Source organism: Bombus fervidus, chromosome 10 (assembly GCF_041682495.2).
Source record: "Bombus fervidus isolate BK054 chromosome 10, iyBomFerv1, whole genome shotgun sequence".
NCBI classification, from domain to species: domain Eukaryota; kingdom Metazoa; phylum Arthropoda; class Insecta; order Hymenoptera; family Apidae; genus Bombus; species Bombus fervidus.
In genome coordinates, this window is record NC_091526.1 from 12021957 (window position 1) to 12035330 (window position 13374).

Sequence of the window (13374 nt, forward strand, 5' to 3'; positions counted from 1 at the left end):
TCAGTAGTCAACCTTATGCCGAGGATCTCCTCCTTTCTTCGCAGTGTCATCGGGAAATCGGCGAAGGAAAGACGTCAAAGTGATTCCGATCGTGATGGAGATGTAATTGAAATCAAACACCTGTTTCTCTTATCGTTCCAAGGATCGGTATCTTTCATTCATTTCGGCCATCGTCGGTCGTAGGTTGGCGTGTGCGTATGCCAGTGTGCGTGCGTGGGTATGTGTGCGCTAACATAAAGCACCGATCGATCGAGTAATAATCTACGATTAAATAATTAATAATCGGAGGCAAATGTATCGTTGGATATCATAAACGCAATGGTCCGCGTGGAATTTTTGAAGGAACTCGTGATCCAGACAATGTTCGCCGGTTTCAGCACGCGGTATGAAAAGAAACGGTCTGACGAATGCTCTTGTTTATCGTTAAGCAGCCCCTTTTGAACGTCACGTGGCAAGAGGAAGGGAAGAGAACGCGTGGCAGGCGTGCAAAGATGGGAATTGTCCTACCAAGAGTATTTCGACGAGCCGATTCATACGTGCGATTCAAATCGGCATTGTCAAAGTCGAAAGTTACCGAGCCTAACTTTCACTAATAACCAAACGGTGTAATGCTACGGTTTCACGCGTGTACCGCACGTTCACGGGACGTCGTAGGGTACTGAGAACGTGTTACGAAGCAACAACCACACGAAGAGACAACCACACGAAGAGACGACGTGCCACTTGTTTCGCTGACCTGGTTTCACGACCCACTTTTCTACCGGACCACACTACGTGTGAATGCCTTCGCCACGCTTCGCGTATTCTTACGGTACACGAACGGTATCCAGGAAAAAGACACACAAAGTTCAGAAATGAAATTAAACATTCGCAGAACTTTTCAGGCGTTCCCATCGAGACAAATTTTCTCATTAATGTGTACATTGTGAAGAAAGATAGAGACCCCCATTTAGGGGTAGGATTATATTTCATCGTAAGATTACGACTATATATTTAGACGAGTCGTAAGTTTGCTCGAGTTGCAATTACCGTCGATAAACGATAAAAATAGAAATGTGATCGATCAACGGTATTCTTCAGAATTTAGTATCTTTCTGAACCTGATTCGAGCGGAATATATTTAAACATAAATAGATAGATAGAGGGAGAGAGAGGTTCTAGCAAGGATGCTAGATCATCGATTGAACTTTTTTATTGCAATTCTGTTCGAATAAATCACAGGAGCTATGCAAGTATCGATCGGTAATATCGGCGAGTTAACGTTTGAAAAAGATCGGGGAATAAAACTGTTTCGAAGGAAAAGACACTGCACGGAAGCTGCGAATTTTCGATTCGTAAAGCGTAAAGATTTAGGGTGTTCCTTCGCATTGGTGAACGACTAGAGGAGCTACAACGAGTCGGCAACGAGTCAAATCTTTGTCGATCGATCTTGTTTTAGATCGCCGGGAGAAAAGAGAAATGAATTGGCTTGCAAGTTTACTTTTCACTCGGCTCCTTGTTGGATTCTATTGTCAAGACGATGTCAGGAAAAATGACCGGTATTTAGAGAATTTCGGTGAGTCTGAGTTAATAAAAGCAAGCGAATAGCATATTTACATACAGTCTATTCGTATCGTTGCCCTTAATTTTCACGAAGATATAAATTCACATGAATGAAAACATCTTGACAGAACGTCGGTCATGTTTCTTCTTGCATAACGTTTGTGCTAATATAATATAATATATAATATATAATATAAATTACGCATTTCGATTCTAGATCTAGATACAAAGAAGGAAACTGCGATGGAAAATGTAATCGATACAGAAGGACAGACACGATTTTTCGACGAACTCGGACGTAAGTTTTATGTGAATCTACACCACGACCCAAAAATTAAACGATTCGAATCGCTAATAGATGTAATAGAGAGACTTGAATGTTTCATCTCAGAACTACAGTTAGGCAGTCTAATAACCAACATCAACTCTTAGAAGATATCACAAATGAAATTTCACTCGATGCGAATTTTATTTCGATATTATCGGCCTGTGATAATATCGTCGCAATGCTATATAGTTAATTATTTATTGGAAACAATAATTCTTCTGCTTATCGTCTATATTGCGTAATAATCAATCATTTGTTAATCAGCTTCTTTAATTTTACTTAATGTTTCGCAGTGAACTTTCACCCATGATAGCTTATAAGGATTAAGGTTTATTAAATAGGCCTTAGTAATTAGCCTTAAGGTTTATTAAACGTAAAACGTTTTTAGAAGTGATCGAATTGTTTGGTGTGCTACTGTCGCTACTGTTGCTACTGTGCATATATAACATGCAAATATGTACATTATACGTGGGAAAAGAAAGGAAGAAAGGCAAAGAACAACGGAAAGAAAGGACGCGAGGACAACAAGGTAGGGGGAAGAAAGCAAAAGAGAGTGAAGAAGAGGACGAGTGGGGAACCAATGTCAGGGAAGACACGCTATCGTAGCAATGAGAAAGCTGACGTTGGTGAAAGCCGGGAACGCTTCTTTAGATGCCGGTAGAGTCTCGTTAGTCGGTGGAACGCATCAATTCGTAATAGGCTAAGCAAGAATTAATCTTTTCAAGTGTCGCAATGGAAACGATATTCATGGCATGAGCGTAAACGGTGATCAAAATTACACGTACAATAGGTGAACGTTGTTGGTTAATCGACGCTTGTCTTTTATCGAGTCATTTAAAAAAAAAAGGGACAAATCCAAAAGGTGGTTACCGTGCACAAAAAATTGCTGAAATTTACCAGGTGACATATATAAAGTTCGATTAAATCGATGGAACGAAGGTAAAATGTCGAAGGCACGACGGTGTCGGATATCTTCCATGGATCATTGGCAACCTGCGCGCTCTTCAACGGTAACAAAGGAACTCGATTCTCGATGAAGTCGAGAGTTTTATCGGTAACAAGTAAATTACGCGTAACTATGGTACGAATTGTGACGACTCGTTAATACGAGTTCTAATTTATTTACGAAATAAATTAGAAAGATATCAGACCATGAGTGTCACTGCGACTGTACACGTGTTTCTAATAGTAACCGCTACTGCACTCAAGTACGGTAACTACGATGCAGTGACTTACGATCGTCCTTTGGCCTCTTCCACTACACCGTCATTGTCACATTTACACAATTGGTTTTCGAAATTGCAGAAATCCAAGAAAAATGAAAGAACAGAGAAATTTACATTGCTGTCCAACGAACAGTTCGTAGAACAAGATCCTCTCAATTTATGGATTAAGAAGCAACTGTCGGATAAAAGAAGCCCGAGAGAAACGAATAAACTGGACAATAGTTTAACGGTAGTTGGGGGTCAGAAATTTGATAACCCTGTACGTGAAATTGGCGTGAAAACATGTTTCGATCCGAGAGGAGAAAACTCGTGGAACGACGGAGATTACGATCATTTTGACAAGCCTCGAAACGCTATTCTTCGCAGAGTGTTCGTTAGAAATAAAGGTCTATCGGAAGGTAGGTTGGATTATTCCAATAGAAAAGACTCGTCGGAGGTTGACACGGTTGGAAATGGCAATTGGAGAAGACAAATAGCAGGGAGACACGATATACGTACGGTTGATGATAGTGACAGCGATAGTGAAAGTTATATTTCGACATTGGATAACGTTAACGTTCAACAACGACAGCTAACGAATGAACGTATCATCGATAACGGATATTCGAACGATACCAGTGAAGAAAATGATTTTACAGGTTTTCTTGATCGATTGAAGAAAAAGATGAACGGCGAGGAATTGGAACAGCTAACGTCGACAAGTTACAGGCAAGGAAGAAGACGTAAATTAACCAGTCAACAGCAAGGCACCCTCCTTGTCGAGGCTCTGAGGAAAAAACGAAATTACACGGGAGATCATCGAGGTCATAATAACGATCTGCAGAATGGCTTAATGGACATGTTGGGTAGAAGTACGTTTCGTACAATAAAAATCGAGATAAAGGAATATAATCGTGATTGACTTGTTAAAATATAAAGTCTCCAGTTTGATGTATAAAAGATATATTATAGAGATCGAATATCCTTCTTTGTAGAGTAAATCGAAACAAAAAAGAGACAAGAAATGCGGCGTACAACAGACAAAATATGTATAACGACGGACGATGGACAATTTACGATCGGTAATGATCGAATAAACGCTCAAAGACGTTCATTTGATACAATACTGGTACAATAATTCGAAATATAATAATCGAGCCGCTAGTCGTCCGACTTTCCTGCTCGATCTCGTCACTATGAGTTGAATTCACGATTTCACTTATGAAATCGTTATTCGAAACGAAAGCAGCCATGTGTTTATCCCAAGAAACAGACCGAAAGAAAAGCAACGCGATGCCGTATGCCACTCGAACAACAATGCTAGATACAAGACATGACAAGACACTACCCATAAAGAAATATAATAATCTCTAAAAGATCGAATGCGAGTGATTAGCATAAAACCATTAAATGATAATACCTTGTAAACTGTTCTATCGCTTGAACACTTTTTTCGGATCAGTCTCAAATTTGCATAATATAATCATGATAATCGTATCTGATCACAACCCTCGTGAAATTTTTAAATATTTCGTATAATACACGCATGATATATCCGTAAAAAGGTGTTCGAATAGTTTTGCGAGCCACTGTAACGTTAGGGGGATGAAATTCGGAATATTTTTCCCTTACACGCGGTTTACCTTACGCGGTGCAGTTTTATTACATTCAAGTGCGAAGAAACGGTGAATGATGGTCGATAACTGTTCTGTTTTAGTGATACCGCAAACGTGTACGTACAAAGGAACGACATTCGATTGTGGCCTTAGTATTAGTTGCGTTCTCGGAGGTGGTCGTCCGGTCGATCTCTGTTCCGGAGGATTGATATGGAGCTGTTGCGTCGACGACGATGACATCCCTGACAAAGTACCACGACCGACAATCGGGCTACTGCAAAATGCTAGTGAGTTGTCATAAAATCTGTACAATTTTTATCGAGTCCTTTTCTCCTTGATATCCAGTTCGAAATATTTCGTTGTTAAAAATTACTTACTCGTTAAGCCTCGATCGTATTACGTACGATGCAAATTGTAAAAGATCTTTGCGATAAAGTTAATTCTTTGTGTCGTTTAATGTCGAGGAAAAAGGAAACAATGCAACGTAACGATACTGATAATGGTGGGGACCATTAACTCTGATTCTGTTTCTGATACGTATGAAAACACGGTTTGCTCGGCGATAATGTTGAATGGACCCGGTGATAAGTACAATTAAATGGAAATTGCGATTAATAAGGTAGAAAAGGTAAAACGAAGGTTGTTTAAACATAGCACTTACGTTAAACTTGGGAAATCAACATCCCTATGTGGACGATGATGTGCAAATCTACGACAACGCGGCAAGGCCGAGCAAACCGACGTATAGCGGTCAGAACGAGCACGGAACGAGCTACCTGTACGCAGACATCGCAAACAAACCAACGACCATTTATGAGTCTTCACAGACATGGAATTACGATCGGCCTGTGCATACAAATCGTCCATCGGTTTATCATCCGCTGCAGCTTGATTATCCTCAGGATGAATATGACGTCGCTTATCCCGATGTTTCGGGAATTCACACACCAAACGAGGACGTCTCAAACTCCGTGGATTATTCCAAATATCGTGGTAATCCGCATGAAGTCGCACCAATCAAAAGTTTTGCACCAATATCGTACTCTCCTACTTCTGATCGTCACGCAAAGAAGTCGGTCAAATATTTTATATTACTTATTTATTTATTTTTTTTTAAATTGGAATTATTTACAAAGTTATTAGCGATGTTATGGAGAATATAGGTGTCATCATGCGTGAACTATTAATATTACAGCAATTTATCGGGTAATTTTGCTTTCCTTGATAGAAATTAGCAAATCGTGTTTTGTTGTCTCACAAATTATCTTTCAGAGAGTTCGCGTTATTCTTCGAAATTCGTAAGTCGACGACTTAATCGTTCGAAGAATATTTATAATGCGATATTAGTGGGTCAAAGAATAATTATAATGGAATATTAGTGGATCAAAGAATATTTATTGTATTTTTCTGACGATAATCATCGCCGCGAATAAACGAATACCAGAACAGAAGAAAGCACTTTTCCTCGCTTAATGTCTTTCTCTGTCACTTATCGCTTTGCACGTTTTTATACACGTGGCTTTATCGCTATCATACACGACAACGATAAATAGATATCAACGATAAACTAGGTGAAGGATAAGTAAGCAAATGAAAAACGAAAGAAAAATGGGAGAAATGTAGAAAAACGTGATCGCGTGCTATTCACAGAAAGAAATTCACGGACAAGAAGCATGAGATCTTGGAAAAGTTCAATTGGAAAAAAAATGTGTTAATACGTTATTCGACTGCTTTAAACCAAAGCAAAGCATCTTCCTTGTATGTGATACAGATTTTGTTTTGCATTACTTTGCAGGTTGCGGTGAACTTTACACGAGAAGTAATAGAATCGTAGGTGGGCACAGTTCCAGTTTCGGTAGTCATCCATGGCAGGTAAATTTATCGTAAAAAATTGAAAGAGTCGAGAGTGTAGATCGTTTTACGTGTTTCCCTCGAAATTTAGGCTGCCATTATCAAATCTGGATTCTTAACAAAAAAGTTGTCGTGCGGCGGTGCCTTATTGAACAACAGATGGGTCGTTACCGCGGCTCACTGTGTCGCAACGTTAGTATGCAGAAATACGTAGCAAGAATTTTCTACAATTCCTCGTTATCAACTCGAATGGTAATTATTAATGTTTCTTTTTCGTATAGAACACCGAATAGTAACCTGAAAGTTCGTCTTGGTGAATGGGACGTTAGAGACGCATCCGAACGGTTGCTACACGAAGAATTCAACGTCGAAAGGAAAGAGGTAGGCGATGAGCTACGTTCTTTAATTTTTGTATACGAATTGCGCTGTGAAACAGTCGTAGAGATTTTATTATGGGAAATTGTCTCGCAGGTTCATCCGCAATACTCGCCAACCGATTTCCGAAACGACGTGGCATTGGTGAAGCTTTCGAGAACAGTGGCGTTCAAACAACATATCGTACCTGTCTGTTTACCAGCCAAGAATCTCAAAATTTCTGGACGCACAGCGACAGTTGCCGGTTGGGGTAGAACCAGACACGGGCAAAGTTCGGCGCCGTCGGTTCTTCAAGAGGTTGACGTGGAAGTACGTGCACCAGCACGCCTATCATACTTGCACGCAATTTTATTTCAATCCTGTTGCGTTCTATAGATCATGATCTAAAGCCAATCGTGTATTTTCATTTCTAACTAGTTTCTTATACGCGTAATGTCCTATCTTAAATACGCATACGTTAAAGTTTTTCTTAAAATTCTAATAGCGCAGTTAAATCACAAACGAAGTAACGTCTTTCAGGTAATCCCCAATGAAAGATGTCAGCGTTGGTTTAGAGCGGCTGGAAGACGCGAAACCATTCACGACGTCTTTTTATGCGCCGGATATAAGGAAGGTGGACGAGATTCCTGTCAGGTAAATTAAACTTGGCTTGTACAGAATTTGCGTTAAGTTGGTGCATATGAAATATTTGGCAGACCAACGGTGTCTATTACATTTCGTTCTATCTAATTTATCGAATGGTATAAATATAAATACGATTACAGGGAGACTCCGGTGGTCCTTTAACCATGTCCGTCGAAGGAAGACACGTATTAATCGGTCTCGTATCATGGGGTATAGGATGCGGTCGGGAACATCTGCCAGGTGTATATACGAATATCCAGAAATTCGTACCTTGGATCGACAAAGTTATGAGTTAGGTTTTGTAATTTATAAGGACATAGGAGATACATAAATGAAATTGAAAGATGTAGCTCGACAAATGTGATGAGAGAACGGTACACGCAAAAGCTATACGGGAAAATACCAGTATATAACGATCGATCGTTTACAATATAATTTTATATGCTGTATAGTTACGGTATTATAATATTCAATGTAATATAATTCATTGTAATATTCAATGCCGAACAGTTTAATTTTTATATTTGTGAATCGATATTAATAGCAATGATTTACATTGCTATAAACTATTTAACTATTGTACGAACAATTGGAATACAATCTCTGTGTCGTTGAAGGAAATTTTTACGTTTTATTCAGATTATTAGATCTAGTAAATCCTTAGAGAACTGAAGGTAAGCATGCATCAGGAAACTCTTCCTTGCTACTTACGATTTCTTGTTCGTATAATAGTAGTTCATGTTCGGATAAATGAATTCAATCGCGAGAAGTTCATTTAATCGAGCAGTAACTAAAGTTTTGTTCGAATAAACGCGTTCGAACTGATTACATTCGCGCCTTGTTATAAGTTGTAGATGGCGTAATAAAATTTTTGAACGGTCGGTATCGCAGAACGTGCTAAATGAACATGAAAGTGGTAACGAGAGCGACGTAGCTCCCGGACCGTGGGACACAAATTTATATTACATATTAGGTACTTATTGCTTGTAAATGATTCACATGTAATTCCTATATTCGCCTTAGCAAATCGTATTCTGATTCTTTCCGAGGTCGATATTTCAGAACGTGACACGAAGTCTCGTAAGTTCCATGCTCGTACCTTTTAGCGACTAGTCGATAAGGCGCTTCGATCGAGAAGTTCAGATTTACCGTGTAGCGCCATCGTAAGAAAATAACTCGAACTTTATTGTCTCCGTCTCTTTCGATAATTATACAAATTTTTAATAAATTAAAAAAGCTAACAAATTTACTTTCCAATATACCTGTCAAATATAAAAGCATTAAATATATGTGTCCATATTTGATTTGCAAGTTATAGATTTGTTAAACTTCTTTGTTGCAAACAATAATGTATATTTAATAATAGTTCGTAATTAATATTCGTTTAAATAACATTTTCTGTAATAGATGAAATATTGTATATATACTTACTTAAAATTAGAGCTAAAAACATGAAAAGTGGTTCAATTATCGAGTGAGCTCAATGGTTTAGTTCATATTCTTCACGTTTAGTGCTTTCACCGAAGGATGGCGTTAGATACGAAATCCTAGTTTCTCGATCGCCGCTTCTTATGGTGGTCAATTTGTAAAGCACAGTTCCCGACTTTAACAGCCTTGTCTCTTCCACTGGAGTTTCCAGACTCCACGACCGTGGACAAGTCTTTTCTCTACATATGTACATGTACATACATACGTATCTGGTCAATGATCCGATACAACGACGTCGATAATGAACTATACTTCTTTTTCTTATTTCACAAATTACTTAACCTCAACGCGGGTAATTGGATACCTAAGTACCCATTCCTATACATCTTTTAACAACTTTCGTATTTCCCTGTGAAGATGTGTTTCACGTGTTTTCGATATTTTTACGTGAAAAATGCAAAAGTTTGAATACTCGTTGGATAATCATAGTACGTTTATCGGTTGCTTACATAAAGGTTAAATAAAGAATCGTTCCTTGTACGAGATATTGGAGGAGATTTTGATCCGTAGTAACGTTTCTATTTCGAACGAGCGATTAAACAGTCTCTATATCCGTCGATGCAGCGGTGGTTACATCCAACAACCATGGAAAGCGTTTCGTATTTTTGGCTTGGCTAAAAGCTTGGCAACAACTGGATAAACCACGAAGGAAGTGTCTCCTACACACAGAGAAGGGGATAGAGTGGATAAGGGTATGGCGGAAGAAGGGGTAAAGAAGGAGAGGAACAGTGTATGAGGAGTATCGAGTAAAAGGGAGGAGAAGGAGAAAGACAGAGCGAGTGAAACGTGGAGACGTGGGCGGAGGGTAAGTTGCTAATTAGAGCCAGATTAAACGCTTGTCTGGGGAACCATTTTCCTTGCCGTTGCTCGCCGTACCTCGCAGTTCCTCGGCATGCTCGGTAGAGGACGAGTGCGAAGAGGAGCTTGCCGTGCTCCGGAAGAGTAGGGATGGAAAAAAGAGGAAAGTAGGCAAGGGTGGCTAAGGTTGCAACGTGGAGGGGATAACTCGACTCCGGTTGGAGGCAGGACCGAGCTTAATGAAAAGTGTTTGCCCCGTAAAAGTTAAGATTAATTGGCGCTCGGGGGATGGTTACCGCGGTAATCAGCCAGTGCCAGTGGTTTTCAAACGTAGCGTACTTGTTTCGCGTTACATCGTATTTTCTTTACAATTTCGTATATCTTTCGCCATTCTCTTCATCCTTATCGTTCTTCCAATTTGATTTCTACGCTTTGGTCACGTCAATCCCATTTCTTCTTCGATTTCGTCTTAGTAACAATGTACACAAGTATACTCGTTATTAACGATCCGATCATCGTCTAACGTAAATAAGTTTGATCGATACGATATTCGATCAGATGAAATTGATTTTTAAGAGGTCGAGCCGAACGTAACGGTTGGTTCCGCGGCTTTTCCCGCTTTTCGTTTAACGAGTTATACGCGTGTACATACATGTGTTATAAATTACGAACTTGAAACGCCATTGTCTTGGTTCCGCGTCGAGATAACGCAGTTTTCAATTATTTCGGTTGAGCGTTGCTGAAACGAGAGGTTAATTTGGCGACACCTAGTTTCATTAACAACGCCATTAAAAGTAATGGGCGGTGAGGGCCGAACTTGACGATGCGGCCACATGGGGGCCGGAAGATTCTAATTAGGAGATAGACCTCGAACCGTAGCGTAGCGTAGCGAGAGTCGAAGAGCGAAAGAGTGGGAAAATCGAATAGATAGCGTTAGGAAAATAAAAGGGAACGAAAAGGAAGCGAGGGAAAAGAAAGGAAAGCACAGGGAAAACAGATATTATCGAGAAGAAACGCTGAATTGTCTAAGCAGATAGGTAAATAGTAAATAGATATTAAATACGATATTTGCAACGATTTCTTGTCTAACGATAGTCGATCGATGGATTTCTTCGTAATTGAATATTGTCGATGAAATAAAGACGCGACGAACGGTAACGTGGAAAAATATCGGGCCATCTACCAAACGGAAATATTCTGTTTTTACGAACGAGTATAAAAATTTGATACGACCATCGTTTAAAACCTATCGTTATTTCTTGATAGTTTATAGTCATGATAATATATAGTCATGATAATACTTGTATCATGTGGTACGAGACCTTTCGTACATGTATAAGTTTCCAAAAGAGATATTTTCGTGACTCACCATATGCAGTTGAGAAATTGAATATAAAGAATACATACGTGACTAAAGGTAAAAATGAAACACGTACGAATATTACACGCGCATGTACATATAGCTCTATCGGTTTAGAATTCCTTTTAGATAAATCTCTGTAAATGCTTATATTGTATCATACCGATACGTTACGCATTATCGAATGATTATCACACCTTTCGGTTTTCGTGTTTCAGATTTCGTGCTTTGTGTTACATGTTTCACGCGTTCCCTCCAATACTTTGAACCGTACGAATTAAACAGAATCTAGCGAAGGGGATAAAGTACGATTAAGAGGATTTACATATACACAAAAGCCGTAGCAAATCGATACATGACACCAATTAAGATTTATCTATCGCCAGCGATACCTAATCAAAGCATTAATCGAACAATCTTATCCCTGTGATAAGAACGGATAAATTAACCATCAAATCGTTAATTACTTTTCAGTTTGGCACCACGAGACTTTAGAACGATATTTATCCTAAATTGTTATCGTTAAATATAATTTCGAAATTTACAATGATCCGGCTAATTACGATTATCAACTGTTTAACTTTGTCAAATTGAACTTTGTATTCGGCAAAAATACGCAGATACGTTTCACGTGAATGGTAGTTAGGCGCGTGTACGCATCAACGCTTGCAAGTTCCGGACGCATTGGCCGATTTTTAATTACGGTACAGGGACGTCGATAAGACGTAATATAAATTAACCAGACGTTAATAGCCAAATGTATGTAACATGTGCTCACGTTGTTAAGTTAAAAATAATTATTTCAAATTGCGATCTGATCTTTTCTAGATAATAATCGAACGACGCTATATAACGACACGAGTCACGAGCGTTTAACAATTGTCGGAACGAGCGGCTTTCGGAAACTTTGGATTTTCTCGAAACACGGTAAGAGAGGAAAAATAAGCTTGGTTTATCGTGACGGAGCATAATCATGGGTTGAACATTTTTCTGTTTGCTCAACGACCGAGGTTGAAAGGTGCTACCTGAATATACGTGCACGCGCAGGCGCGTATTAAACGCACGTTGCATCGCAAACAGATCGTTGCTACTTGCACCCATTTCTCAATGACTTGGATAATTTTTCGAATTTCCAGTTTGTCCAAGAACAGGCGAGCTTAAAAGTGCAGCAGGATACAGGATCAAAGATTCGCGAGAAACACTTGGCAACTATTTTCAACGGCAATTACAACAGAAAAGTTGGTGCAAAGCCGATACTTTTCAGCTACCAGATTCGATGGATGAAGATATTTTAATAGAAATGGATAACAACGTTGGCCGAAGAGCAAACAAAATATGAACGTAGCCCATCGATCTACGTTTGGTAGACACGGGTCGGTGTATTAGGAGGAACGTTTAAAATTTTTATTTCGTATACGTACGTTGAACGTGCTCCGATCCTTAAGTAAATATTCTTCCCTCTGTGTTATTTGGTTAAAAAGCGGTCACCGGTGAACTAGTACCGTTTGCCTTCGACTCGTATTCGGTTATGCTGCGATTTGTCAAGAGTATACAAGGAATCATAACAAGCGTGAAAGATACGGCGATCTGTCATTCTTTTACGCGCAACTAGTTTATCCGTATAAATTGTCGAAACGAAAACAAATCGACTTACTAGGAAAAAGAGTAAAAAAGTGGTTTTATTCTTGATCGGCTAACGAAACATGGGCGATAAAACGCGCGTATCATCGATGCGAGTAAATAAGACGACAATTGGCAAGATATTAACGCTCCGAAAATCGACGTTCCTTCGCTGGTTCTACGGATTCCTTTTTAGAGAAATTGGAAGAAAATTTCATCGAACAGATCATTTTTTTTCCGTATGCCCACCTCTGTTTTCCCTCGGACTTTCCTCCCCTCCTTCTAGTTTTTGTAAGTATACCAGGAATCAAAATCAATGTCTCGATAAGGGAACGATATTTGAGAGGGCTTAGATACGTTGAACTAAACGCGGTTAAAAACGAATAGATTTTTTATCAGCAGGATAAGCAAATGCGTTGTAGGACCCACGTAAAATATCGCGGGACAACCGATAACAGACCGATTACTTGAAAACTGGGTGTGATACCTATTAGGCGGCTATTAGCTGCTCGATAAGGCGACAGATACCACCGATATTTCCTTCGAAACAGTCACGAATTTTATACG

At 39.3% G+C, this 13374-nt stretch overlaps 1 protein-coding gene across 7 annotated transcripts; it reads left to right on the top strand.

Moving 5' to 3' along the window:
- The first annotated feature begins 42 nt into the window (after positions 1-42).
- Positions 43-8226, top strand: LOC139991426 (serine proteinase stubble). 7 transcript variants are annotated; one of them, XM_072011477.2, is made up of 10 exons: positions 43-1555; positions 1760-1840; positions 2259-2399; positions 4793-4978; positions 6487-6563; positions 6634-6734; positions 6824-6923; positions 7014-7226; positions 7437-7550; positions 7682-8226. In XM_072011477.2, the coding sequence occupies exons 1-10, from the start codon at positions 1459-1461 to the stop codon at positions 7835-7837; spliced, it is 1266 nt and encodes a 421-aa protein (XP_071867578.1). In that variant the 5' UTR covers positions 43-1458; the 3' UTR covers positions 7838-8226. The 7 variants fall into 7 exon arrangements, with proteins under 7 accessions (XP_071867578.1, XP_071867579.1, XP_071867576.1 ...); XM_072011478.2 differs by having other exon boundaries at positions 2262-2399; XM_072011475.2 differs by lacking the exon at positions 2259-2399 and adding an exon at positions 3735-3947 and having other exon boundaries at positions 44-1555.
- The last annotated feature ends 5148 nt before the right edge of the window (positions 8227-13374 follow it).